The sequence below is a fragment of the Vipera berus genome (genome assembly GCF_964194415.1).
Source record: "Vipera berus genome assembly, chromosome: 4".
Lineage (NCBI taxonomy): Eukaryota > Metazoa > Chordata > Lepidosauria > Squamata > Viperidae > Vipera > Vipera berus.
In genome coordinates, this window is record NC_138206.1 from 19,414,543 (window position 1) to 19,440,307 (window position 25,765).

At 41.0% G+C, this 25,765-nt stretch overlaps 1 protein-coding gene across 2 annotated transcripts in view; it reads left to right on the top strand.

The window, feature by feature from the left end:
* Positions 1-20,002, top strand: part of CUL5 (cullin 5) — a 38,360-nt gene extending 18,358 nt beyond the window's left edge. Inside the window, exons 11-19 of one of the 2 annotated variants that reach the window (XM_081326770.1) lie at positions 303-367; positions 2,360-2,492; positions 6,149-6,280; positions 6,876-6,999; positions 7,205-7,380; positions 7,489-7,650; positions 10,302-10,420; positions 12,586-12,709; positions 16,212-20,002. In XM_081326770.1, coding sequence (XP_081182896.1) covers positions 303-367; positions 2,360-2,492; positions 6,149-6,280; positions 6,876-6,999; positions 7,205-7,380; positions 7,489-7,650; positions 10,302-10,420; positions 12,586-12,709; positions 16,212-16,406 — 1,230 coding nt within the window. In that variant the 3' untranslated portion in view covers positions 16,407-20,002. Of the gene's footprint in view, positions 1-302; positions 368-2,359; positions 2,493-6,148; positions 6,281-6,875; positions 7,000-7,204; positions 7,381-7,488; positions 7,651-10,301; positions 10,421-11,996; positions 12,557-12,585; positions 12,710-16,211 lie in introns of those variants that run through there. The other variant, XM_081326771.1, reaches the window with a different exon arrangement.
* Positions 20,003-25,765: the final 5,763 nt, after the last annotated feature.

Consider the following 25,765-nt stretch of genomic DNA (forward strand, 5'->3'; position numbering starts at 1 on the left):
AAAAATATCTGAACTTGTCGGCTAATTTGGTGTAGGAACATACTGCAGGATTACACCCGTGTCCCCTTCCTTTCTTTTGTGTCCTTTCCCCCTTTCTCATGAGCAAAGGCTTGAAGCAGCCGTAACCTTCAAACTTCCCCAAAAGTTGTGAATCTGAGGGACATTTTCTGTGCTTTGCCTATTTTCCCAATGTGATACGGGAATTTTGTTCTTGAGTGATTGTTTTAAAATTACATATTTTTGTTTTTAAGAACGTACTTTGGTATGAAAAAAGTAAATTGAATGCCTTATTTTTATTTTAGGCATATAAAGCAGTTGTTAATGATGCTACAATATTTAAACTTGAACTACCATTGAAACAGAAGGGGTAAGTAATCTGAGTACTTGATAATAACAGAATTTAATTTTTGTTTATATTTTGAGTGAATAGTATTTTTCTTGTTTTTTGTATTGCTTAAATATATTTATTTTTAATCTAGGCAATCTCCAAACTTTGAAATAAAGTGCAAAGAAGCATGCACGTAGTACTAAACCGTAGATACCACTATTGAATAGGCATACCTATCTGCTCCTAAAACAGCCAAAAACCATTATTGTTCTAGTTCAATGCCTTTCCAAACTCCATTAGTGATAATTTTGGTGATAACAATTCTTTTAAGATTGTTCAAAAAAGAAATGTTTCTAGATATTTTTGCTTATTCACCTAGAACAGGGGTCGGCAACCTAAAAAAGGAAAAGAGCCACCGGCAACCGGTTTCATCACAAATTAAAAAAACTGGGAGCCGCGTGCGTGTGTCTATGCACGCGTTTTGCGCATGCGCGGACGCACGCGGTTGCCATTTTTTTAAAAGTGAGATGGAACCGGTTCCCGGTTGCCCGACGGCGACGGCCCGTCTGCAAAGCTGCCGAAAGCGGCAGCTTTGCAGATGGGCCACGGCAGCTTCCTCAAAGAGCGACGCCGCGGCCCGTTCCGAGAGGTGCGCGCGCACCTCCCTGAATGGGCGGAGCTGCACGCGCACCTCCCCAAACCTTTGGAGAGGTGCGCGCGTACCTCCGCGCGAACGGGCCGCGGCGTCGCTCTTTGAGGAAGCTGCCGTGGCCCGTCTGCAACGGCTTTGCAGACGGGCCGCGGCAGCTTCCTCAAAGAGCGACGCCGCGGCCCGTTCGCGCGGAGGTACGCGCGCACCTATCCAAAGGTTTGGAGAGGTGCGCGCGCAGCTCCGCCCATTCGGGGAGGTGCGCGCGCACCTCTCGGAACGGGCCGCGGCGTCGCTCTTTGAGGAAGCTGCTGTGGCCTATCTGCAAAGCTGCCGCTTTCGGCAGCTTTGCAGACGGGCCGCGGCAGCTTCCTCAAAGAGCGATGCCGCGGCCCATTCGCGCGGAGGTACGCGCGCACCTCTCCAAAGGTTTGGGGAGGTGCGCGCGCACCTCCGCCCATTCGGGGAGGTGCGCGCGCACCTCTCCAAACGGGCGGTGCCACTCTCCATTTGGAGAGGTGCGCGCGCACCACTGCCCGTACGAAGAGGTGCGCGCGCACCGGGCGGCTGGGAGCCGCAGGAGACGGCTCAAAGAGCCACATGCGGCTCCGGAGCCGCGGGTTGCCGACCCGTGACCTAGAACTATGATTGTGTTTTTGAAGCACATTAAATTGGCAATAATGTAGAAAATGTCTTGACAATTCTTTCAGGATCTTACAAAATTTTAAGTTTTCATTTCTCATGCATATTGAAGTCCGGACTACCTACGGGAGCACCTTCTGCCAACATCAACACCCCTCCGTCCTGTGCGCTCCCACAGAGAGGGCCTCCTCAGGGTGCCACCGCTCAAGGAATGTCGGCTGGTGGCCCCCAGGGGGAGGGCATTCTCAGTGTGTGCGCCAGCCCTCTGGAACTGCTTGCCTACCGAAATCCGGATGGCCCCCGACCTCCGCACCTTCCGGCGCGATTTAAAAACTTACCTGTTCCAGCAGTCCGGCCTGGCCTGATAGCTCTTGGGGTCTCAGTTGTTTTTACTATTGTTTTTCACTATTGTTCAATCTGTATACCTACCTTACTCTGTACACCGCCCCGAGTCCCTCGGGAGAAGGGCGGTATATAAGAACAAATAAATAAATAAATAAATAAATAAAATATTGAAGTGCTTTTCTGTAGCTTCTCATATATATTTTATTTTATATTTTTTAATTATATGTAAAAATTAATATAGTCACTTTGAAATAAATGTAAAATGTGTGAAAATATTGATTGTTATTACATAAGGCATTTCCCCTTACTTGTTCCTAAAAGTAGGAGTTTATATAATGGCATGAAACCACACTGGTGATTCTGTATAACTTTTGGCTACTTTTTTTTCCCCTTAGTGTTGGATTGAAAACTCAACCAGAGTCAAAGTGCCCAGAGTTACTTGCAAATTATTGTGATATGTTATTAAGAAAAACACCACTAAGCAAAAAATTAACCTCTGAAGAAATTGAAGCAAAACTTAAAGAAGTGGTATGTTCTTTTTCTGTTTCTTTTTATTATTATTTGAGAGAAACAAATGTGAAGATTAGGTAATTTCTCCTCAATGCCTTTCTGCTCTCAAAACTATCAGAACACTGCTCTGTTTCTCTAAATCTGAATTAATAGCAATGAGAGGTCAGTCACGATTAGAATGCAGTGACAGGTTGATTTAGTCCTTAAAATAATTGCTGATGAGAGCAAGGTGTCATCCATAATATAGCTAATGGCTATACATCATTAATAATGCAGTCCTGTTCTTGAGCATTCAAAGGTTCTACTGAGTGTATGATATTCCCCTAAGACAGGGGTCGGCAACCCGAAAAAGGAAAAGAGCCACTGGGAACCGGTTCCATCACACATAAAAAAAAGTGGGAGCTGCGTGCGTGCGTCCATGCACACGCATGCGCAAAAAACGTTTCTTGCGGATGCGCGCGATTGCCTTTTTTTTTAATGTGTGATGGAACCGGTTCCCGGTTGCGCGACGGCGACGGCCCGTCTGCAAAGCTGCCGAAAGTGGCAGCTTTGTAGATGGGCCGCGGCAGCTTTCGCAACAAGCGGGGCCGCTACCCATTCCGAGAGGTGCGCGCGCACCTCCCCAAACCTCCCCAAACGTCGGCAGGTCTCCATACCTCCGTGCGAACGGGCAGCGGCTCCGCTTGTTGCGAAAGCTGCCGCGGCCCGTCTGCAAAGCTGCCGAAAGCGGCAGCTTAGCAGACGGGCCGCAGCAGCTTTCGCAACAAGCGGGGCCGCTACCCATTCCGAGAGGTGCACGCACACCTCCCCAAACCTCCCAAAACTTCGGCAGGTCTCCGTACCTCCGCGCGAACCCGCGCGAAGCTTTTCATCAATCCTAGTAACAGCAACCTGGGGGGGGGCGCGAAGGGTTTGCACTTAGGTCCCGGCCGTGAGGAGTTTGCAAAAGTCACCCGACCGAGGTTGCAGCAAAGCGGCCTCCTCGGGAAGCGAGGCGGAGGCGGGGCGTCCCAGGGTATCCCTTTCCTATTACCTGAGGTGGAGGACCAATTTTTAAATCCTTTTCGCCCTCCACCGCCGCCTTTTGCCAACGAGGACAGGCGGTGCCCTATGGATGGGTGGCCAAGTGTCATAAATCAAAGGGGGGGGGGATTTAAGGTACTGCATTTCTGCATCCCCCATATCTGCGGCTCCCCAGCTCCTGTGCAGTGTCCCCTTTTTTTGCACCCAAACGCACTTATCTTTAATTTTATTATTATTTTACAAAATGCCCATCTTTTCCTCCCAGTAGTTGCAAAGTAGCTGCTGCACCCTAGAACAGAAGAGAGCAGAGACAGGTGGCGCATTTTCCAACGGTGCAGACAGAACTACGCCTCGCTTCTCTAGCCCCAGAGGCGTGACGCCCGGGCCAGCCCAAGCCGTCTCCCGGAGGTGGGCAGGCCAGGCAACCGCACTCCCGGGTTGGGTGGCATTCCATGCAGGCAACGGTCCGCTTAGAAGCCCTGCGCCAAGGGAAAGAAGCTGTGTGCGGGACTAGAGAGCGCAAAACGCGCACGCTCTTTCCAGGCGCCGCGCGCCAAGCAGAGGCTCCATCCTGCCGGGAGCTGGGTCTGCGAGGCCGCCCCCCCCCTCACCTCACCTCTGCCGCAGGAACTGGCCAGTAAGAGGCAGCCCAGCGCGAGGGAAACTAGCCGAGCACAAGCCATGGTCTCCCGCACCGCGCGCCGACTCCAAGGACGTCTAAGTGCCTTCACCGGCGAGAGGAGGGGCCACTTCGAGGGGAGGGCGCCCGGGACGGCCCGCACCCCCGTGAGACTGGGGTGCAGCAGTGCCCAAAGTAGAGGGGTCAGTTAATGTCGAGTCTGGGAAGTTTCCAGGTGTTGGGATGGACTTTTTGAAGTTTTGCTCCAGTTCCCTCAATCCAGTGAGGATTTTTCAAGAGCCTCCAGTGTTAGTACAAACACTTTCAGGTACGCACTGCTCCCCTCCCCAATCTGATTCTCCCCAAAACACAGAGGCAATTCATAGCAGAAGAGAGATTCAGAGGAGGGGGGGGGGGAATGGCTTACCTGATTCACACTTCAGCCACCATGAAAAGTTGCAGCACTGCCAGGCTTGCTAGTAGTGCCTGCATGCTTAGTATGACACCATATGTCTATAGTAGAACCCGCGCGGAGGTACGGAGACCTGCCGACGTTTGGGGAGGTGCGCGTGCACCTCTCGGAATGGGTAGCGGCCCCGCTTGTTGCGAAAGCTGCTGCGGCCCGTCTGCAAAGCTGCCGCTTTCGGCAGCTTTGCAGACGGGCCGCGGCAGCTTTCGCAACAAGCGGGGCCGCTGCCCGTTCGCGTGGAGGTACGGAGACCTGCCGACGTTTGGGGAGGTTTGGGGAGGTGCGCGCGCACCTCCCCAAACCTCCCCAAACGTCGGCAGGTCTCCGGACGGCGGCGGCTTGGGAGAGGTGCGCGTGCACTCTCCAAACCGCCGCCATCCCGTTTGCACAGCTGCCGTGTTCGTCAATGTTTGACGAACGCGGCAGGTCTCTGGACGGGATGGCGGCGGTTTGGCGAGTGCGCGCGCACTCTCCAAACCGCTGCCATCCCGTTTGCACAGCTGCCGTGAACGCGGCAGGTCTCCGGACGGGGCGGCGGCGGCTTGGAGAGGTGCGTGCGCACCTCCGCCCTTCGGAAAGGTGCGCGCGCACCTCTCGGAACGGGCGGTGCCACTCTCCATTTGGAGGTGCGCGCGCACCACTGCCCGTTCGAAGAGGTGTGCGCGCACCGGGCGGCTGGGAGCCGCAGGTTGCCGACCTGTGCCCTAAGAAGTAACTTTATTTTTTTAATCTTCACTGGATTTAAAGGAAACTTTCAATCCATTAGTTGTTGCCGAAGTTTAGTTCAAAAGTAAATTTCTAAAGAAGTAATATTTCCTTGTTCTTAATATTGTTAACATTCTGTTCCTCCATGAAGAAAGAGGAAAAGGAAGAGAGGAAGTCTGCTATATCTAAAATTAAATTTTATCTTAGAATATTGCATGCTCCAGGTTGGAAAGATGCTTTAGCGAATGGCCATCTTTCAAAATTGCTTTTTTAGAGAAACTATTTCAATAGATTTTATTTAAAGCTGTTTTTTTAAAAAATGTGATATAATAAAGTTTGTTATATTTGAATTTTTTGGAAATCAGATATTTTGATTTTTAATTAAAGGCGACTATCTGATCTTAATAGGAGATTGGTACTATGAAATTAGCGGAATTTCAGTATATTAATGTAAACTAATTTGCTCCTCAGAACATTTCCTATCACTTGTGATCACAATCCTTATTGGGGGAAAGGATTAGTAACTGTGTTTCATTTTGGGACTGTTCATATTCAAACATTTTAAGCCGTGGATATTGTATATTGCCTTTTGAACACAAACATATTTTTGCAATTTAAAATATCTTTGTGATCAAAAGACAGTAATATGGATGTATCATTGTAAATGAAGTGATGATATATTTTGTTCCATGGTAATCGAATAAATATGTTGATACATGTAGAAATTTTTGAAGGGTGGGGTTAATACAGGAATACAGGAATATACCATTCCTGATAAAATGTATTCTGGAAATGCTGTTCTGCAATAGGAGTAAATACTAATGGCAATTATAAAAATATGTCTAATCCTTAAAACAGCTATTGGTACTCAAGTATGTACAGAACAAAGATGTTTTTATGAGATACCACAAAGCTCATTTAACAAGGCGTCTTATATTGGATATATCAGCAGACAGCGAAATAGAAGAGAACATGGTTGAATGGCTGCGAGTAAGTTTATCAATCCTGCTGTCTACTCTTTTCTTTAGAAAGCATAGCTTTTAATTTAAAATCATACATACTATGAATTACTGAATTTTAAATTATCTTTGACCTAGTCTTTAGGTTCATGTTAGCAAGTAGTTTATTAAAAAAATGGTAAAATAAGAATTGATCTTAGAACTTTGTATGTTAAGGTCCTAACGATGATTTAACAAAGATTTATATAGACAAAATAGCTTCGTTGGTCCGTGGTTTGAATCCAGCCTCTGTTGCTTTTCTCTGATGCATGAATGTAGTGAAGCACCAAATAATTTCTTTTCCAGTTTGGTACATTTTATGTGGGAAATGAATTGTTCTTATGTTAGTATGTGGATATTGCTAGTTGTAATACTTACTCAGAGCTGTACAAAACCACGCAGAGGGGCTTTTTAATGGTTCTAGTGGCGGGATTGAAGGGACACTTCACTTGCTTCGCAAAGTGTTTTTGCATGTTAACTAGTAGTTAATTAAAAGGTCACTAGTAAGTATAGTAAGTTAATTAAAAGGTCACTAGTAAGCTATATTTAAATTATATAATTATTGATTCAATCCTCTCTCTATGCAGGAAGTAGGTATGCCAGCAGATTATGTAAATAAATTGGCAAGGATGTTTCAGGATATTAAGGTGTCTGAAGATCTTAACCAGGCCTTCAAGGAAATGCACAAAAATAATAAATTGGCCCTCCCAGGTACTTTTATACTTGTCTCTTTTTAAAATTCTCAGTGTTATAGCAATCCAATATTATTTATAATTGTTTATCCTTCTTTTTATCATTAATAAATCCAAATTGAATAACTATAATACAAATGTGTGCATTCAGTTTCTTTGATTCTGTTCATATATTGATAGTTTTAGTGTTACTTGGCTGAGCTTTCTGTTTGTTTTGTGTACAGCTGATTCTGTGAATATTAAAATTTTAAATGCTGGGGCTTGGTCCAGAAGTTCTGAAAAAGTTTTTGTATCGCTGCCAACGGAATTAGAAGACCTTATCCCTGAGGTTGAAGAATTTTACAAAAAGAACCACAGTGGCAGGAAGCTTCATTGGCATCATTTAATGTCCAATGGAATTGTAAGCATGCATGCGTCACTTGCTTCCATTTTGTATTTCTGTTTGGTTTCGGCACACTGAAAGCATGAGTGTATTTAAGCTTACTTGGTAATGTTTGGTCATTGTCAGATAACTTTCAAAAATGAAGTTGGCCAGTATGACTTGGAGGTTACTACGTTTCAATTGGCTGTGCTTTTTGCATGGAATCAAAGACCCCGAGAAAAAATTAGCTTTGAAAACCTCAAACTAGCGACCGAACTTCCAGATGCTGAGCTTAGGAGAACTTTGTGGGTAAGTCTTCAGCTCTTCAATCATATTATAACAGCATTACATGCATATTAATGTGGGAAACAAAGCACAAGTCTTAATCTTTTCTACTTTTTAAATAAAATCTATCTCTGAAATATGACTCATAGGAAGGAAAGATGGGAAGCTCGTTACCTGTTATATAAATTATTGTATTCTTAACTCAATTTATAATTTACATTTTTCAAAGAAGCTACTATTTTGCTTGCTTCAGTTTGTTAATGCATGACAATCGTGCTCAGAACTACTGCATTGCTCTAAATGGGGCCTGACCAGAAAAGCAATATTAACTTCCTTTGATCTGAACTCGTATGATTCTGTTGTGCAGTCATGTTTAAACTTTAAGAATACTTAGGTTCTTTTTACATGCTATTAAATCAGTTTCTCTCATATATGCCCTTTCATTTTTCTATCTAAATGAAGAACTTTATAATTTCTGCCTGTTAAATTCCATTCTGTACATTTAAGCCCATTGCACAAGCTTGGCTAGATGTTTTTTAATCTTTACTCTGTCCTGTAAAGCATTAGCCCTCCTCTCCAGCTTTGCATTGTCTATAAAAATGTTAGCCCAAGGCCCAGAACAAAGCTTCTTCTCAAAGCTTCCCTCCAAGCTGAAGTTAATAAACATTCCTGGCATGGAATTTTTCAGTCAGTCATATGTGCATGTAAAGTAGTGGCATCTAGCCATTGGTTTGCCAATTGCCTTCTTCCTAGGATGGAGAGAATGACTGGTTCAAGATCATCCAGCTGGCTTTGTAGCTAAAACAAGTCTAGAACTCATGGTCTCTTGCCTGGTGCCTTATCCACTATACCAGGGGTAGGCAACCTTGGCCCTTTTATGACTCGTGGACTTCACCTCCCAGAATTCCCAAGCCAGCTATGCTGGCTCTGGAATTCTGGGAGTTGAAGTCCACGAGTCATAAAAGAGCCAAGGTTGCCTACCCCTGCACTACACCAAACTGGCTCTCAGCCCAAACTACCATTTCTGTGTTGTTACTTTCTGGTTGCTTATGTAGAAGCAATTGATAAATCCTTAAAAAGAAAAACCTGAGTACAGTGTGTGCTGTTTTATTGCATTAGACTGTCTAAAGTACAAAAGAGTGCAAAACCTAATCTAGTATCATATCTTTAAAAGACTGCATGAGTAACTTAATGTAACAGTCTTTTTAAAGCATATTTAACAAGCTGATAAATAATTGAAACATTCTACCAAAATGCTTTTAAAGTATCTATTTTATCAGCATATGCTCTATGAACAGTAGTTTTCCATATATTTTTCACTATAGTTTTTGTCTAGACCACGGGTCGGCATCCCGCGGCTCCGGAGCCGCATGCGGCTCTTTGAGCCGTCTCCTGCGGCTCCCAGCCGCCCGGTGCGCGTGCACCTCTTCGAACGGGCAGTGGTGCGCGCGCACCTCTCCAAATGGAGAGTGGCACCGCCCGTTTGGAGAGGTGCGCGTGCACCTCTCCGAATGGGCGGAGAGGTGCGCGCGCACCTCTGTGCGAACGGGCAGCGGCACCGCTCTTTGGGAAAGCTGCGGCACGTTTGCAGGCTGCCGAAAGCGGCAGCTCTGCAAACGGGCCGCAGCAGCTTTCCCAACAAGCAGCGCCGCTGCCCGTTCCGAGAGGTCCGCGCGCACCTCCGCTCGTTCGGAGAGGTGCGCGCGCACCTCTCAGAACAGGCAGTGGCGCCGCTTGTTGGGAAAGCTGCCGCGGCCCGTTTGCAGAGCTGCCGCTTTCCTCCAAAGGCGGTAGCTCTGCAAACGGGCCTTCGCCGTCGCGCAACCGGGAACCGGTTCCATCACACATAAAAAAAATGGCAACCGCGTGCGTCTGCGCATGCGCAAGAAAAATGTTTTGTGCATGCGCAAAACAATTTTTTGCGCATGCGCGTGCATGGATGCACACACGCGGCTCCCACTTTTTTTTATGTGTGATGGAACCGGTTCCCAGTGGCTCTTTTCCTTTTTCAGGTTGCCGACCCCTGGTCTAGACGTATCTGGAATTGAAATGGGATGTTTTGAATAAATAAAATATATGTTCTGCCTTATTTAACATTTCTTTGCATTCTTACTCTTTAAAAAGCACTGACTATTGCACTGATTCTGCATTCAGTTCAGATAGGTTATTCAGAATTATTTTCTTAAAGCTTGAATAAATGCATCTGTCACAAAATAGTTTCTCTAAAGTTTTTTTCATTTATATGTGAATAAAATAATATTTTGCTGATTCATTGCAGTAATTAAATTATAGAACAATTCTTAAGATGCTATATTTATTCATATTCATATTGATAGACCAATATTTTTTCATTTCAGTTATAGCTTTGTGAAATATATTTCAAGAAGTTATATGTTTTGTTGTCTTTTTGCTAATATATGCAATTTTACATTTATATTTTTGATGTAGTCTAAATTGGCTTGCTGATATCAGGTTATTATCAGGTTACATTTCAGAATGATCAAATGTAATATGTAAGGCTTTTCTTTAACATCTAATTAAGATAACTAAAATTAGTAGCTTTTGTTTATGAAATTAAAAGAATTTTGTCAATGAAGGCATAACAAAGTAACAATAGTTTCTCTATATTTGATCTGATTTTCATGGCCTTTTTTTCTCTCTCTCCTAATTTACAGTCTCTTGTAGCATTTCCAAAGTTGAAACGTCAGGTTTTGCTGTATGAACCTCAAGTCAATTCACCCAAAGACTTTACAGAGGGAACTCTCTTTTCAGTGAACCAGGAGTTCAGCTTAATGTAAGAAGTGATAATTGGCTTACTCCCAAATGTTTTATAGATACCCAAGATAACTTTCAATGGTTCAACTGCTCTTAAAGTTGAATTTTGAGATAATGTCATATTAGAATTAAACTACAATTTTTTACAGTTTGAAATTGTAAAATGTTTTGCTATATCCGTACTCAGCTTTAGAAATACAAATCTTTCCTTTCCTGAAATTTTAGTTTGTTAAAACAATTATATTGACTGGAGACTGGAATTTAAATATTTTTTGAATTCTTTTATTTTTTTATTTATTTTTATTTTTATTACATTTATATCCCGCCCTTCTCCGAAGACTCGGGGCGGCTTACAAGCTTAGCAGTAGCCTTCATTCTATGTATATGCCTGCTTGTTAGGGCTTTCGCCCCCCCCCCCCAGTGGCATTATTACAAAGTCAGCTTATTGCCCCCAACAATCTTAATTTAAATCAAGCAGATTTAAATTATTTACAAGTTTTATTGAAATAAATTGCAACTATATCTCTTGCTAATGAAGGATCTTTGCAAATACATTTCTTTAGTAAAATGACTGAACATCTGTAAAGCAGAACTGTAAAACATATGATTGTATAGTGTAAGTAACTCCATCTCCCTTGTAGTCATCACTTAAGTACTCCAGTAATGCACTATTATCCCGTGGATTGCCTTCCCTGGACCATAATCTTCTGCTTCTGAGAAAGTTATTCTTAGCCTGCTAGAATTTTTAAAGTAGTACTGTAGATAAAAATTATTTGTGATCGCAACTGGTCTCAATTGCGAGCTGGTTGTCAAGCACTTGAATTGTGTTCCTATGACTGCAGGGCTGCTGCAATGGCCAAAACTTCGAGGAAAAGTTATAAATCCCTTGCTTCAGTGCCATCATAACTTCAGACAATCTCTTTATGGCTTATCGTAAAAATATGAATGCCCAAAGAGATGAAATACTGTGCACAGTATAGTTTATATTAAATGGCCATTCATGTAGCAGCAGCGTTTTTTATGTTTCTAAGGTAGAATAATAGGACTCCTGAGTTCAGTTTGAATTCTGAAATTACATGGGCATAACCATGCAGTATTCTTGGTAATAATACAGAGCAATTCTTTTTGATATATTTTTACTTTTCAGTCTTTCTTTCCGCTCTGGTATTTTCTGATAGTCTTATATCCAGTTACTAACCTGGCTTGGCTCTCTTAACTGCCAAGTTAAATAGAGATTGTGTAGAGAAGAGACAGGCTCAGTAAACAGGCTTAGTTGTTTCCATGCACTTGCCACATTCTCTGCTGACACTAAGGACAATGTAGTCATTTGTGCAACCAAAATCATTTTGTTTGAAGTTTGCTCATAAATTGTTGCTTATACTGTCTTGTGGAGACAGCCCTGTGCCGAGTTCTCACTAAAGATAGGCCAGATGGCATGGAATAATAAAATTAAAGTACTAAGTACTAAATCCAGCTTGAAGTTTATTTTTGCGATGAACTGTTTTTCAATTTTACTTCTCTTTCATATATTCTGTTGAGATTGTGTTGTAACAAAAGTTTTGTAGGCAATATGCAATATTTGCAATTAATTATAGCGTTATGAAGAATACTGGAGAAGAGCCTAATGCTGGGAAAGATTGAGGGCAATAGAAGAAGGGGACGACAGAGAATGAGGTGGCTGGATGGAGTCACTGAAGCAGTAGGCGTGAGCTTAAATGGACTCCAGAAGATGGTAGAGGACAGGAAGGCCTGGAGGAACGTTGTCCATGGGATCGCGATGGGTCGGACACGACTTCGCAACTTAACAACAACAACGACGATATTGGTTATAGTATTAGAACACATTATTTTGTTAGTAAATATTAATTTTCTGTTAGTCTTCATAGTGCTTTCAGCCATAATAATACGTATAAATATAAAACAGTTAAATCTTTGTAAGCAAAGTATTAACAAATCATGAAAAAGCCATTAAGTATTCAAATAAATGGAAAAAACAGGATTACTTTCCTAAAAATCATTGGAAATTGTATATAGATATAATTCTCAATGTCTATTCAGTTTCCATTTTCTGTAGTCCAATAGCTATGTCTCTCAAATCTTCAAGAACTTCCCCCCATTAAGATTAACCTATGTGCGTTTATTCTTGTTTTTTTAATTTTCCCTTTGTTTTGTTTTGTTTTCCAGAAAAAATGCTAAAGTTCAAAAAAGAGGTAAAATAAACCTTATTGGTAGACTGCAGTTAACAACAGAGAGAATGAGAGAAGAAGAGAATGAAGGGATAGTCCAGTTAAGAATATTACGTACCCAGGTATTTATTTATTATTTTATTTATTTGTTTGTTTTTATATACCGCCCTTCTCCCGAGGGACTCGGGGCGGTGTACAGAGCAAGGTAGGTATACAGTTAAACAGTAGTAAAAATAAATGAAACCCCAAGTGCTATCAGGCCAGGCCGGACTGCTGGAACAGGTAGGTTTTTAAGTTGCGCCGGAAGGTGCGAAGGTCGGGGGCCATCCTGATTTCGGTAGGCAAGCAGTTCCAGAGGGTTGGTGCACCCACTGAGAATGCCCTCCCCCTGGGGGCCACCAGTCGGCATTCTCTGACCGGTGGCACCCTGAGGAGGCCCTCTCTGTGGGAGCGCACAGGATGTAGGGGTGTTGACGCTGGCAGTAGGTGCTCCCGCAGGTAATCCGGACCCATGCCATGTAGGGCTTTGTATGTCATCACTAGCACCTTGAATTTCACTCGGAAGACAACTGGAAGCCAGTGCAGCTCACGGAGGAGAGGTGTGATATGGGAGTATCGGGAGGCCCCCAAAAGTGTGCGTACAGCTGCACTCTGCACCAGCTGAAGCTTCCGAGTGGCTCTCAAGGGCAGCCCCATGTAGAGAGCGTTGCAGTAGTCAAGGCGAGAGGTCACAAGTGCATGGGTGACTGTACGTAAGGCATCCAGGTCCAGATAAGGTCGTAGTTGGCGCACCAGTCGAACCCGAGTGAAGGCCCCCCTGGTCACAGCTCCTATGTGATCTTCCAGGGATAGCTGTGAGTCTAGGAGGACACCCAGGTTGCGGGCCCTATCAACAGGGGGTAATAACTCACCCCCGATGTTAAGGGGTGGAATGCTCTGAGTATCCTGGCATGCCGGTATGTACAGCCATTCAGTCTTGTCCGGGTTGAGTTGAAGCCTGTTCCTCCCCATCCATTCCCGAACCGCTTCCAGGCAACGGGACATCACGTCGAGGGCATCACTGATGCTGTTTGGAGTTGAGATGAAAAGCTGGGTGTCATCAGCGTACTGATGGTACCCTACTCCAAAACCACGAATGATCTCACCTAGCGGTTTCATGTAGATGTTGAACAGGAGAGGCGAGAGGACCGACCCCTGAGGGACTCCACAAACGAGAGGCCTCGGAGTTGACCTCTGTCCCCCTGCCAACACCGACTGCGAGCGTCCCAGGAGAAAGGAGGAGAACCACCGCAGAACCGTGCCTCCCACTCCCAATCCCCTGAGGCGCCGCAGTAAGATACCATGGTCGATGGTATCGAAAGCCGCCGAAAGGTCTAATAAGACTAGGACAGAGGAATGGCCCCTGTCCCGGGCCCTCCAGAGATCATTCATCAGAGCGACCAATGCCGTCTCCGTGCTGTAGCCCGGCCTGAAGCCCGATTGGCACGGGTCTAGATAATCCGCTTCATCCAGGACCTGAGGAAGCTGATGCGCCACCACACTCTCAACAACCTTCGCAAGGAAGCGAAGGTTGGAGACCGGACGAAAGTTATTTAATGAAGCTAGGTCCAAGGTGGGCTTCTTGAGGAGAGGTCTCACCACCGCCTCCTTCAAGGCGGCGGGGAAGTGACCCTCACTCAGAGAAGCAGAGATGACCGCCTGAAACCAGCCTCGTGTCCCCTCTCGAGCTGCATAGGCCAGCCAGGAAGGGCACGGGTCCAGTAAGCATGTGGAGGAGCTTAACCTCCTCATAATCCTGTCCACTTCCTTTGGAGTCACAGGATCAAACTCCTCCCAGATATGTTAACTGATTCTAGGTTGTTGCTTTGTGTAATTCTGGAACCTAAGAGAGATGATTTGCAATTACAGTATGCTGTTCAAGAAATGGTATTTTGAAGCTTGACAACCCCCCTCCCCCTTCCTTCACAGCATATAAGTAGATGAAAAGTAGAATTGACACTATAGGCCAGGCATGTCAAACTCATGATGTCATGTGATGTATTTTTCCCCATTGCCGGCAATGGGGTGGGCGCAGTTTCAGCATGACACATCTGGCCCGTGGGCCAGCAGTTTGACATGCCTGCTATAAGCTGTGGAGATTAATACAATAACTGTCTCACTTTGTCGTCAGAAGGGCTCCACAAAGCAGGCAGGTGGAAAATAGTCTTTCTGCTAAGTTACAAGACACAAGCTTAAAACAGGCAATCTCAAGGAGAGAGTTTGTGCAGATTTCACTATATACAGTGCAGGAAAGAAAGAGTAGCAAGAAATCCAGGTTTATTTTTTAGTACTTCCACTTAAAAGTTCTTAGTTGATAGGTTCAACAATGAAGATGCCAGAGAACCATTTTCAAGATGCATTGCATGTCAAAATTTTACCAAGTTCTAGCAAATGTGCTCCATCATTACTAGGCACATACTATATGGATGACATTATAAAGGCATTACTAACGTGCCTATTATAGAATCTGGTGTGTGGGGGGAACAGAGTGTAAGATATAAAGAAATATAAATTTGTAAATTGAAAAAAACCTAAAATACAAGTTTCTTGGCTTTGAGGGGTATGTTTGTATGTAGGTCTAGGAGAGGAATATATTGGCCATTTAGCAGATAGTCATTAGCCTGTAACCGGTAGCATTTCGCTCTGCAGTGCCATATTGATATTCTAGATACCTTTGTATGTTGCAAACTATAACTTAGGAAATGTTTGCCTTCAGCTGTCCAAATGACAATTCTGAGTGCTTCTTTCTGCAACCCTTCTATCCCATTTTGCCCATATGTTGGATATAAATAATGCCAGTGCTTTTTTTCTAAAAGAAAAAGGTGCTGGAACTCACACATGTCATACAACCCGCTTTGCCTACCCTACAAGGTTCCATCCAAAAAAGGTGCCGGAACTCCGTTCTGAGCGTTCTATGAGAAAAAAAGCCCTGAATAATGCTATCCCTACTTAGCAGAGATTAACTAAACCTTCCCTCAGGCTGGCACCTTCTGGTTGTGTTGACATTGCAGCCACCAGAATTCCAAGACCACATGGCTTAGTGAGTGCCAGATTGAAGAAGGATGTAAAGGTAGAGAGGGCAAGGAAAATGACCTTAACGGAAATATGCAGGCTGTGTTGCCTAATCCAAAGTGTCTACATGTATCTTTAACAAGGTCAATTCTTTATTTTCTGCATTGGAATAGCTAGTAAGACCAAACAAAAATTGTCTTCTATATTCGCTCACAAGAATCCAGTGTTATACAAGCAATAGACTTGTATGATATAAGGTTGCATTTTTTGGGTTATGCCATATCCTTGTAGCTTTTTCTTGCATGACTGATAACCGTAATGCTAAAATATAACCATATGCAACCAGGCTGGTAAGTATGTATATAAATGGGTTCCTTTATCTAAGCTGGTCAGACTTTCTCAGTTATTAAAACAAACTATTCTAGTTTACAGAAGATTAAGACAGTGAGCTAAACAGATGCTTGTGCAATTGTATATATGGTATCTCTTTCAACTTGTTCGCTGGATCCATTTTGCTTGTTTTGGACAAATACATCCACAGTGCAATTTTCCCTTTTTCTCCCCCTTCTTTAGGAGGCTATCATCCAAATAATGAAAATGCGGAAGAAAATTACTAATGCTCAGCTTCAGACTGAATTAGTAGAGATATTAAAAAATATGTTCTTGCCACAGAAGAAAATGATAAAAGAGCAAATTGAATGGCTTATAGAACACAAATACATCAGAAGAGATGAATCTGATATCAATACGTTTATATACATGGCATAGCCTAAGGATTTACTGGAAAATGCCAAGAAATGTGCATTGGGAGTGGTTTGGGCAGAAAAAAAAATACAAGAAGACTGTGCTGTAAAAGGACTTGACCTGCATTACTTAAATTCCTGCCTTACCTTACCAGAGGACTTTATTTTGTCAGTCTCTCTCTCTTTTTCAGTTAGCATGATGGTGTTCCCCTCATCTTGTGCACATTTTAACAGCATGCTGGTTTTGTGAGGAAACCACATTCATGGAGAGCCCGTTGTGAGAATGTTAGGATTTAATTTGCACCTGGAAGAGAACAGATCTGGGATTTTTATATTACAGAACTTGCACAAAGAAAATTTTTCAGATATTCATGCACTGAAAAACTTGTTAGTTTTCATTTTCACATAAAAAAGAGAGAAGCAAATAGATTAGATGTAGCACTTCATACTTTGTTTTTTTGGAACAATTGCCTAAATATATTATCCTCCTTTTGATCTCTTCCCCATGTATAATAGTTGAACCACACACAAATGTATCACATCTGTAGATACATATTTATCTGTTAGCTTAAACGTTTCAGTATGAAAATTGGATTGGAATACTGGGATACTAGTAATCCTAACAGGATATATTACATGTGTCACACAGTTTGCTTCATTCTCCCCCCCCCCTTTATTTTTTTTAAATATTCACTTTATTCATGGAAAGATCTGTTTGTGGTGGAAAAATATTAAATGTATTTGTTTATACATTTAATACTGGCATTCACTATTTTAGTATGCTTGCAGAAATGCAATGCATTAAACATAACCAGTACACAGTTCCCTCAAAATAGTAACATTTTGACAATCCTTTTATATACCTTTCATTATTTATTTGAAAGTAACTAAACTTATGTTTTACATGTAATTATACTCTGGGGGGGAAAAGTGGAAGAAGGCTTTTTTTTTGTCCAATTTGACCAGATGACAGATTGATCAATAGCATAGGCTGTTGAGTTACTCTACCAACAACAGTTATACAATAGCCCCATAAGCTTAGTGGGATGTATCAAATCCACCACTAGTTGAAGGCCCTTTTCTCTTTTCCTTGAAAAAAAAATCTGCCTCAGATTTGAAGTGAAGAAACACATACTAAGGCTGTGAAAAAAACTACTATATAGAGAGGGCAAAAAGAATACAGAATTTCAGATTAAAATAAATGCTAGTAAAGGACTCCGAGCTTTTAGCTTCTCCAAATGATTTCCTATTGTGCCATATTGCTTGCACCTCTTTGCAAAACCATGTTTGACATTTTAGCAATGCATATGAGTTTTCTTATCTTTTAGTTGCTACATTGGACTATGGCTGATGATTGGTAGAAAAGTAAAATCCAGGCAGACTGTAATTGTGGGCCAAGGATTTAGCAGGCTGTATTTTACATAACAGACAGTACCAGAAGTATAATCCAGTGGAAATGGATATCAGTTCAAGCTGTAAGATTTTCTTTTTCTGATTTCTCGTCTGTACTCCCTTGTATGTCCCCTCCCCCAAATTGGAAACTGATCTTTGAATTCTGCCTCAAAACCTTGCACTGATGCACACATGCAGATTATAACTACCAACTGCAATGAATGTCCCAGGGCTAGGTTGAGAGAACCCGAACATGATACAGTGGAGAATTGCAGACATTCATGGTTAAAAAAAAAGTAAGTAAACGAAGACAGGGTGCTGGCCTGAAGTTTCAACTTGTGTACTTATGTGCATTTTTTATTACTTGTAGAACAGAGATTAATATTTTTTAAAGTGTTCACTGCAAACTTAACATAGGATTGTTAAAATTTCAATTTGAAAATGTGAATAAAAGTCAGAAAAAATTGTACATATTATCCAACATTCAATATATGTTAAAGGAAAGAGAAGTAAAATTGATTTACCAGAAGTCTTGTACACGCTACCGGATTTCTAAAACTCCGCATTTGATTTGGAAATAAAGTTAGAAATGGGTAGAAAAAGACAAACTTTTTTTTAGAAAGTATGTACATATTTCTAAAATTCTTTGGTAGAGTCCATTTGACTTTGTTTCCTGTTACTTTGTCTTGAAGGAAGCAGGCATGCGGCATTGAATATCCAACCAGCCCTAAACCTCATATTTGATGATGTCCAAATGCTAGCAATCTGAATTCCAGAATGATTTCATTTCTTAGCAGGACAAATCTTTTAAAAGTTAAGTTTTGTGTCCGACTTCTAACTTCCTTTAGGCTTAATGAATAGCTCTTCAGAATTACCTCTCTGCACTTCCTTCTGCCTCTTGAAAACAAATAACATGCAATGTAAGAGATCATTTTTTGAAGGGAAAATTGCTAGATACCCCAGGTATACATGGAATCATTTTAGGAATACTCATGTGCCTGGATGTTGCTAATGGAAGACTGTCCTTATTTACATTAAAAAAAATTGAGTATTCCTGTCTCACCTTTTATACCCATTTCATTCATAATTTAAGTGGGTTTAAGGCCAGAAAATAGAATGAACAATACGCTATTAACATTGTTCAATAATACTTATGCACATTGGAATACTTGCCATGTGAAACATGATTCAAAACGCACACCAGCAATTTTCTTAACAGCTGCAGCATCACATTTAGCATTTCTGCTTGGACATTTTCAACAAGGCTAACTTTGTTATGAAGGTAGATATATATGGCTTAAAAATATATGCAGAAGTGTGAAAACTTTCACATCTAAAAGTAAATGAATCAGTCATTGCAATATGGCACTTTTCAAGCTGATTTTTTTAGCTTTGGATTTTTTTTTTGTTCCCTCCAAAGACCTAGAATAAAGAGGTGCTGCTTCTAGGGGGAAAAAATGTCGCCACAAGCATTGCCACTGTGGTTTGTATTAGGTTATATTCTAAATGTGAAAAAATATTCTATGAAAAATAATGTGAGTTGCATTGATTTTCACTATACTTAGAAAATGTTTTGTCACAACTAATGAGATTCATACTCTATTTTGAAGTCTTCCATTTTTTCTTAATCCCACTGATGTCTTTGTGTACTATCTATTCATTTATTGTTTTTCTTGGAGCATAGTGTAGTTAAATTTAAGTTTTAGGGGTGGTTCTTTCCCATTTTCCCGTTTTTTAAAAAAAGATAACATGACCTGAGTAATCATAAACTTTGGGTTTTATTTGCATTACGGTATCAGTTGTGAAAGGTACACATATAAAAATACAGAGGGAAAATTTTGATAAGTTCATGGACAAATTTTGGTATCTTGAGTGCAAAATTATTTTCATGGAACTAGTTGGAATGCTGTGTTTGTAAATTCAAGGTTCTATGTGTGAAATAAAACAGTACTCAAGAACATTTTTGTTAATAGAATATATGTAGCCTGGAGTGCAGGACAAACTTGAGTTTCCAAGGTTGTAATATCTATCTACATATGGTAATTTACAGTTTGAATGTATGCCACTACATATGAGATAATGCTGTACAATTTTGACTGGTAGCAGTTTCTTCTTGTATGGCAGTCTGGCTGAACTATTTTGATGTACTGCTTAATTTTTGGATTTTATTTTTTAAGTTGTATAATTTATTTTCATGCAAATAAAATGTAATATAAAATATTCTAAAAACAATATCATGACTTTTTTGTTCTAAGGATTTCTTTCATTTATAATTCTACCCCACATCAGTAACTATTATTAACCAAGATCTGAAAATTTCCATGTTTTGTAGGATTAGGACCTACTTGACTAATGCTTTAGTAACAGTTTTGTTCACATGACATGCTAAACCATGATTAAGTAAGCTGATTAACTTAACCTAATTTTCTAGGTTCACACTGAACCATAAATTAAGCAGATGTCCTGGATTTGTAAATCACTTTAGATTACAGTATGGTTACCTAGTTTTTCTTTTAACAGTTCTTGAAAAGCAACCGACATATAGAATAACTTGAGTTTACTAGAAATAAGTGGAATACAAAATGTAGATTTTGAATCCCAGAAAGGGGACTATATCCTCAACAGACTTTCTTAAAATGTGCCTTTTCAGATGTAACAGCTCTTCATGAGAATTCAAGCATCAGCTTCTTCCCAAGTTAATAGTAAACTTCTAAAATGGAAGATAATTTTCAGGGTATTTTGTAACATGGTGCCCAGCTAGACAGCTAAGCAGGTCAGCCCTACTTATTACTTGGGTGGGATCCAAGTGGCAAATCCCTTTAATATTATAACTCAAGGCTTTTCAAGCTTTTCACCCATTGTACCACTTTTAGGATATGGCAACATTCGAGTACCACCAGTTGCCTAGCATCAAAAACGTGATGACCAAAAAAAAAAAAAAAAGGAAAAAAGTGATGAAGTACAGGTAGTCCTCGACTTACAACAGTTCGCTTATGGCACTGAAAAAAGTGCCCCCCAAGCCACAGCCGAGCAAGACACCTGCCTGCCCACTCGGTGGCGCTCTTCCTTCTGTCCGAGGTTTTCATTGTTGTGAGCATTTCTGTTGAGGATTAGCAGCGGAGGTGGGGGTGTTTAGTTTTTATTTTCCCCCCCTCTGCTGGGTGGTTGCAGCAGGTTTTGGTCATTTCACATGACCCTGGGAAACTGACCGTCATAAATATGAATCAGTTGCCAAGCATCTGAATGTAAATCACAAGACCCTGGAGATTCTGCAACATACCAGCTGATCGGTGCTTCTTCTGGGCTCAGCAGAAGCGCCAGGATCAGCACCGAGCTCCAGCTGGAGTCTGGCGCTGATCCTGGCGCTTCCACTGAGCCCTGACAGCCCTGCAGCTCCAGCCGTCTGTCATTCAGGCTTGTGCGGTGCTGCCACCGGTTCAGCTCATTCCCCTCCCCCGCTACCACTTTTCTAAGATGGTCGCGTACCACCTGCCAGGTGCCAATGTACCACAGGTGGTACCCGTACCACTGGTTGAAAAGCCCTGTTATAGCTAACAACAATAAAAAAAGCATGGATGGATAGTCAGCAAAGTTTCATTAAGGGTTACCAAAGATAGCAACATATCTATTTTAACCTGATTCTAAACTAAATTTATAATCCTTCCCTTTTAACAATCTTGGTCTTTAATTCCTTAAAATAATGTCCTAGAGAATTTTATTTCATTTTTTCTTCATTCCTTCTCACAAGATCTTTCATAACTTTAACAGATCTCTTATAAATCCCAATTATTAAGACAACTGGTTTCATTTGTATATCCAGTATATCATCTTCTTTCTTAGCATTCTTGTAACCTTTTATTTTTAAATTCACTTTCAGATTAGTCATATTCTTCCATGTATTTATACATTATTTAAAATGGCAAACATTTTAAAAAGTAACTTCCGAGTCCATTGTTCACAAATATCCTTCAATACATCCAATGTTAAAGAATTTTGCTATATTCTGTGTTAGCAAGTAGGATTTAATTGTTGTTCTCTTTTAACTGTAATATTTAGTTCCTTCCAGTGCCCTCTGATGTCCAACCTTCACAATAGTTTCCTTTTTTTTTAAGAATTCAAAATAACATCATTTTTCCACAGGAAGAATTCTTATAATTAATTTCAAAACTTTATTTCAAATCCAGCTGGACGCTTAGTTCATTTGTAACTTTCTAAAATGAACACTCCAATCATCTTTTTACTGTTTATTCAAAAAAAAATTCTAAGTCCTTGCCTTAAACTCATATTAAAAATTTACTTAACTGAGGATTGAAAGAACCAGTGAATGTCATAAAATTTACCATTAATATTTGAAAAGTAGTAAAAAGTAATTCCAAAAGCGATTAAGAAATGAAGTTCAATGAAAATTTATCTCTATATTTATCTCTACACCCTGCACCCCTAGAATGCTTCTGATATATTCGCACACCCCTTACAAAAGTAATATCTGGTTATGCATATACACTATAATTTTGAAACTGGAATATTGTCTCGCACCCCCAGGGGGTGCAAGTAACTCTAGTTGGGAACCCGAGATATAGGCTATGTTACAAGTTGCAGTCTCTCAATTCCCAGCTATTTGATTCACAAACATACCACAAAAACCTCAGATCCTACAGTATATTCATGAGGAGGAGCTATCCAGAGGACTACCCACAGAGAGCAGTCTCACCATTTATGGTGAGTTTTTGATGGCAAGGATCCACCTTCTGGTCCCTTATCTCAGCCATAATGCTCCTTCAGGGATGTCTACTTTGCCATATCCTCACTAGAATTCATTGAATCTTTTTACAGTTGGATAGTTACCTTGAGTGCTCACCATATTGGAAAGTCACGGAATAAATCAAGTAGACACACACACACACACGGGAGGGGGGAGAGAGAGCATTTACTGAATACATTCATAACTGGAACCCACTCTGCTCCTTTTTCAAAGGCCCTAAATATATGGCTTTGTCAGCAGGCCTTGGGATCACAAATGGAAATGGAGCCTATCAAGTGGCTAATCTAGGGGGTGGAAAAAGGTTTTTTTTAACAGCGTTAGTATATGGTGGAATTTTCCATCGTATTTTCCAATTTTTAAATGATGTAAGCTGTCTGGGGTCCCTTATGTGTGAGTTGGTGGCTATATAAATTTGTTTAAATAAGGAAAAGGTGGAAGAGATAGGATCAGAAAAAGGAAAGGAGGTGAGTTGTCGTGCAGGAATACAAGCTAATTTGAGGGCTAATCCACATGGAGCTCCGTTTCCATCTGTCCTGTTTGCCATCGTTCGCTCCCTAAAGACTAAAATGGAAGTTCTGTAACTTGAGCTAGCCACGAACAAGGAGTGTATATGGGAGTTGGTGACCCTTTTGAGAGCTGTATGCAACGAAATTTCATTTTGATGTATGCCGATTGGTGTACATTCAAGGTGACAATAAAGTTGTATTATTATTATTATTATTATTATTATTATTATTATTATTATTATTATTATTATTATTATTATTATTATTATTATTATTTGTAAAATAAAGCTGCCATCCCAACAAAGTTTCCTGCCCAGCATTCTTCTAATATCTAAGGGGCTGCCACAAAGAAGGAAGTCAACCTATTCTCCAAAGCACTTGAAGGCAGGACAAGACGGATGGAAACTTACCAAATAGAGAGCCTTCAGAAGTTTATTTATTTATTTATTAATTCAATTTGTATACCGCCCTATTCCCGAAGGACTCAGGGCGGTTTACAGGGCAAAATTTTAAAACAATACAGTATAAAATTAAGTTAAAATAAAATAAAATTAAATTAAATATGGCCCCAAGAATTAAAATCTCAATTTAAAATCGTTGCCAGTTGTGCTCCATCAGTGGAGATTTTTAAGAATAGTTTGGACAACCATTTGTCCAGAATAGTAAGGTCTCCTGCTTGAGCAGAGGGCTGAACTAGAAGACCTCCAAGGTCTCTTCCAACTCTGTTATTCTAGCAGAGGCTAAAAAAAACTGAACTATTTTGTCAGACTCTTGGACTTGAGTGAGGGAATTGTACTATGCTGAACGACTGATTTATGTTTGATCACGATTTGAATCATCTTTGTTTTTATAGTTTTATTGTCTTTTTCTAATTTGGCTAAAATAATATTGATGCAGGTTCAAACCCTTTGTAAGCAACTCTTACATGAAGCATTGTGCTTTTATTACCCAATCCTCTTTTTATAACCTGTAATATGCTCCTCTGCTATCAGTGTGCAATCAAGTTTAAAACTGTGGTGAATTATGTACTAGAATGTAATTTGATAAAAACATGTAGAAAAAGAATGAACCTAGGGAAGTTTCCCTAACTGTTATCTCATTATTCTTTTGTTTCTAAAATCTGCTGTGATATCCAGGCTACTGTAAACATACTTGGTGAAGAGACCATAAGTAAATGATTAAAGCTGGAGCTCATTGTTTTAAGTGAAAGAACAGGGAACATAATATAGATCCTCTACTAATTTCAGATTATGTGATTTTTATTAAACATACATGTGTGTATGTGTGTGTGTGTGTGTGTGTGTGTGAGAGAGAGAGATCTGTATATATGTGTGTGAGAGACAGTATGTTAAATTACTTGAGGATTCAAAATGATACTGCAGATTACATCACACTCTCTTATGTCTGCACAGCCCACTGATTGACCATGTTTCCTCATTTATTACATTTCCTGAATGATTTAATAGCCTCTATGTAGCTTCAGAATATGATGTAAGCTTCAGTGCTGCTGTTTTTATACATATCCACTGGGTTTCTGTATTTCCTTTAGACTTGAAAGATGTCAAATTTGGAGGGAGGAGGACAAGCAGACAAGCCATCTAGAGAAGAAAAGCCGTTAAGACCACCACTGTCTCTGGTTGATGCTTATTCTGCTGCATAAAAAGTCAGAGGAGAAACACCTTGCATTTAATAAATGTACATTCACAAATGTGCATTCACAAAACGGACAACACCAATCAGCTTGTCAGCTCAAGATAGGCTAGTAAGGAAACAGACTCCTCAAGAATAATGGAAACACTACTTTTTGGATGTTGTCCAGTGTGTTGGCAGTTTTAAGATTTCAGATTCCAATACCCAGAATTCTCCAGCCAGCACTGATGCGTACTGGCTCAAGATTTCTTGGAGTTAAAGAGATCTTAAAGTTGCCAAGTCTGGAAAACACTGATCTAGGCTATAGTAACAGAATCTTGGAAGTCTGACTCAGTTTTCCCTTTCTTCCTTTTTATATCCCAGGAGGTTAAGGCAATGGTAGTCAGGATTTCTTCCTAATGTTTTACTTTCCAGGCTTAAAACATGTTTTTACATCTGTTACTGCATAATTTCTTCACCCTTTGACTGCTACACGGTGTGGGAACTCAGCCCCCAGAGAAGGAAATATTAAAAGGGCAGAATATTATATTTCCTCAAATGATCTTAAAGAGGCAGCAAAGCATGCCCAGTTTTTCTTAATACCCACAAGTCTCCCTCCCACAAGCAGAAACCAGCTCTGTAGAAATGTAGATTTAATAATCCATTCAGGAAGGTTGGGGCCCTCCAGCTAGAAGCTTAGGAAGACAAAAACACCTAAAATCTACATATGCCACCCAAACTCTAAGACAGTACATAATAGGATTAACCCACAGATGCCAAAGGGGTACACTCAGGTCAAAGTATATGACAAACAGGAATAGGAAACAACTCCAAACAAAAGCCCAAGAGATTATAAAACCCACTCCCTACTATATGTGCTCACTCTTTTTTTCTTCCAGAGCCATCTTTCTGTCTGGCTCTCCTCTTCAATAAACTGCAACCTTCTTTCTAAAGCAGTCGCCATGTTGTTTATTCCCAGCTTGGACTGAACCATGATGAAGATTTTTCTTTCAATAACAGCAAGGACTGAAACAAATGCCACAGACTCAGATTGGCAATCAGAATCCATATTGTTGGTTTCTGTTGAGTTTTCTG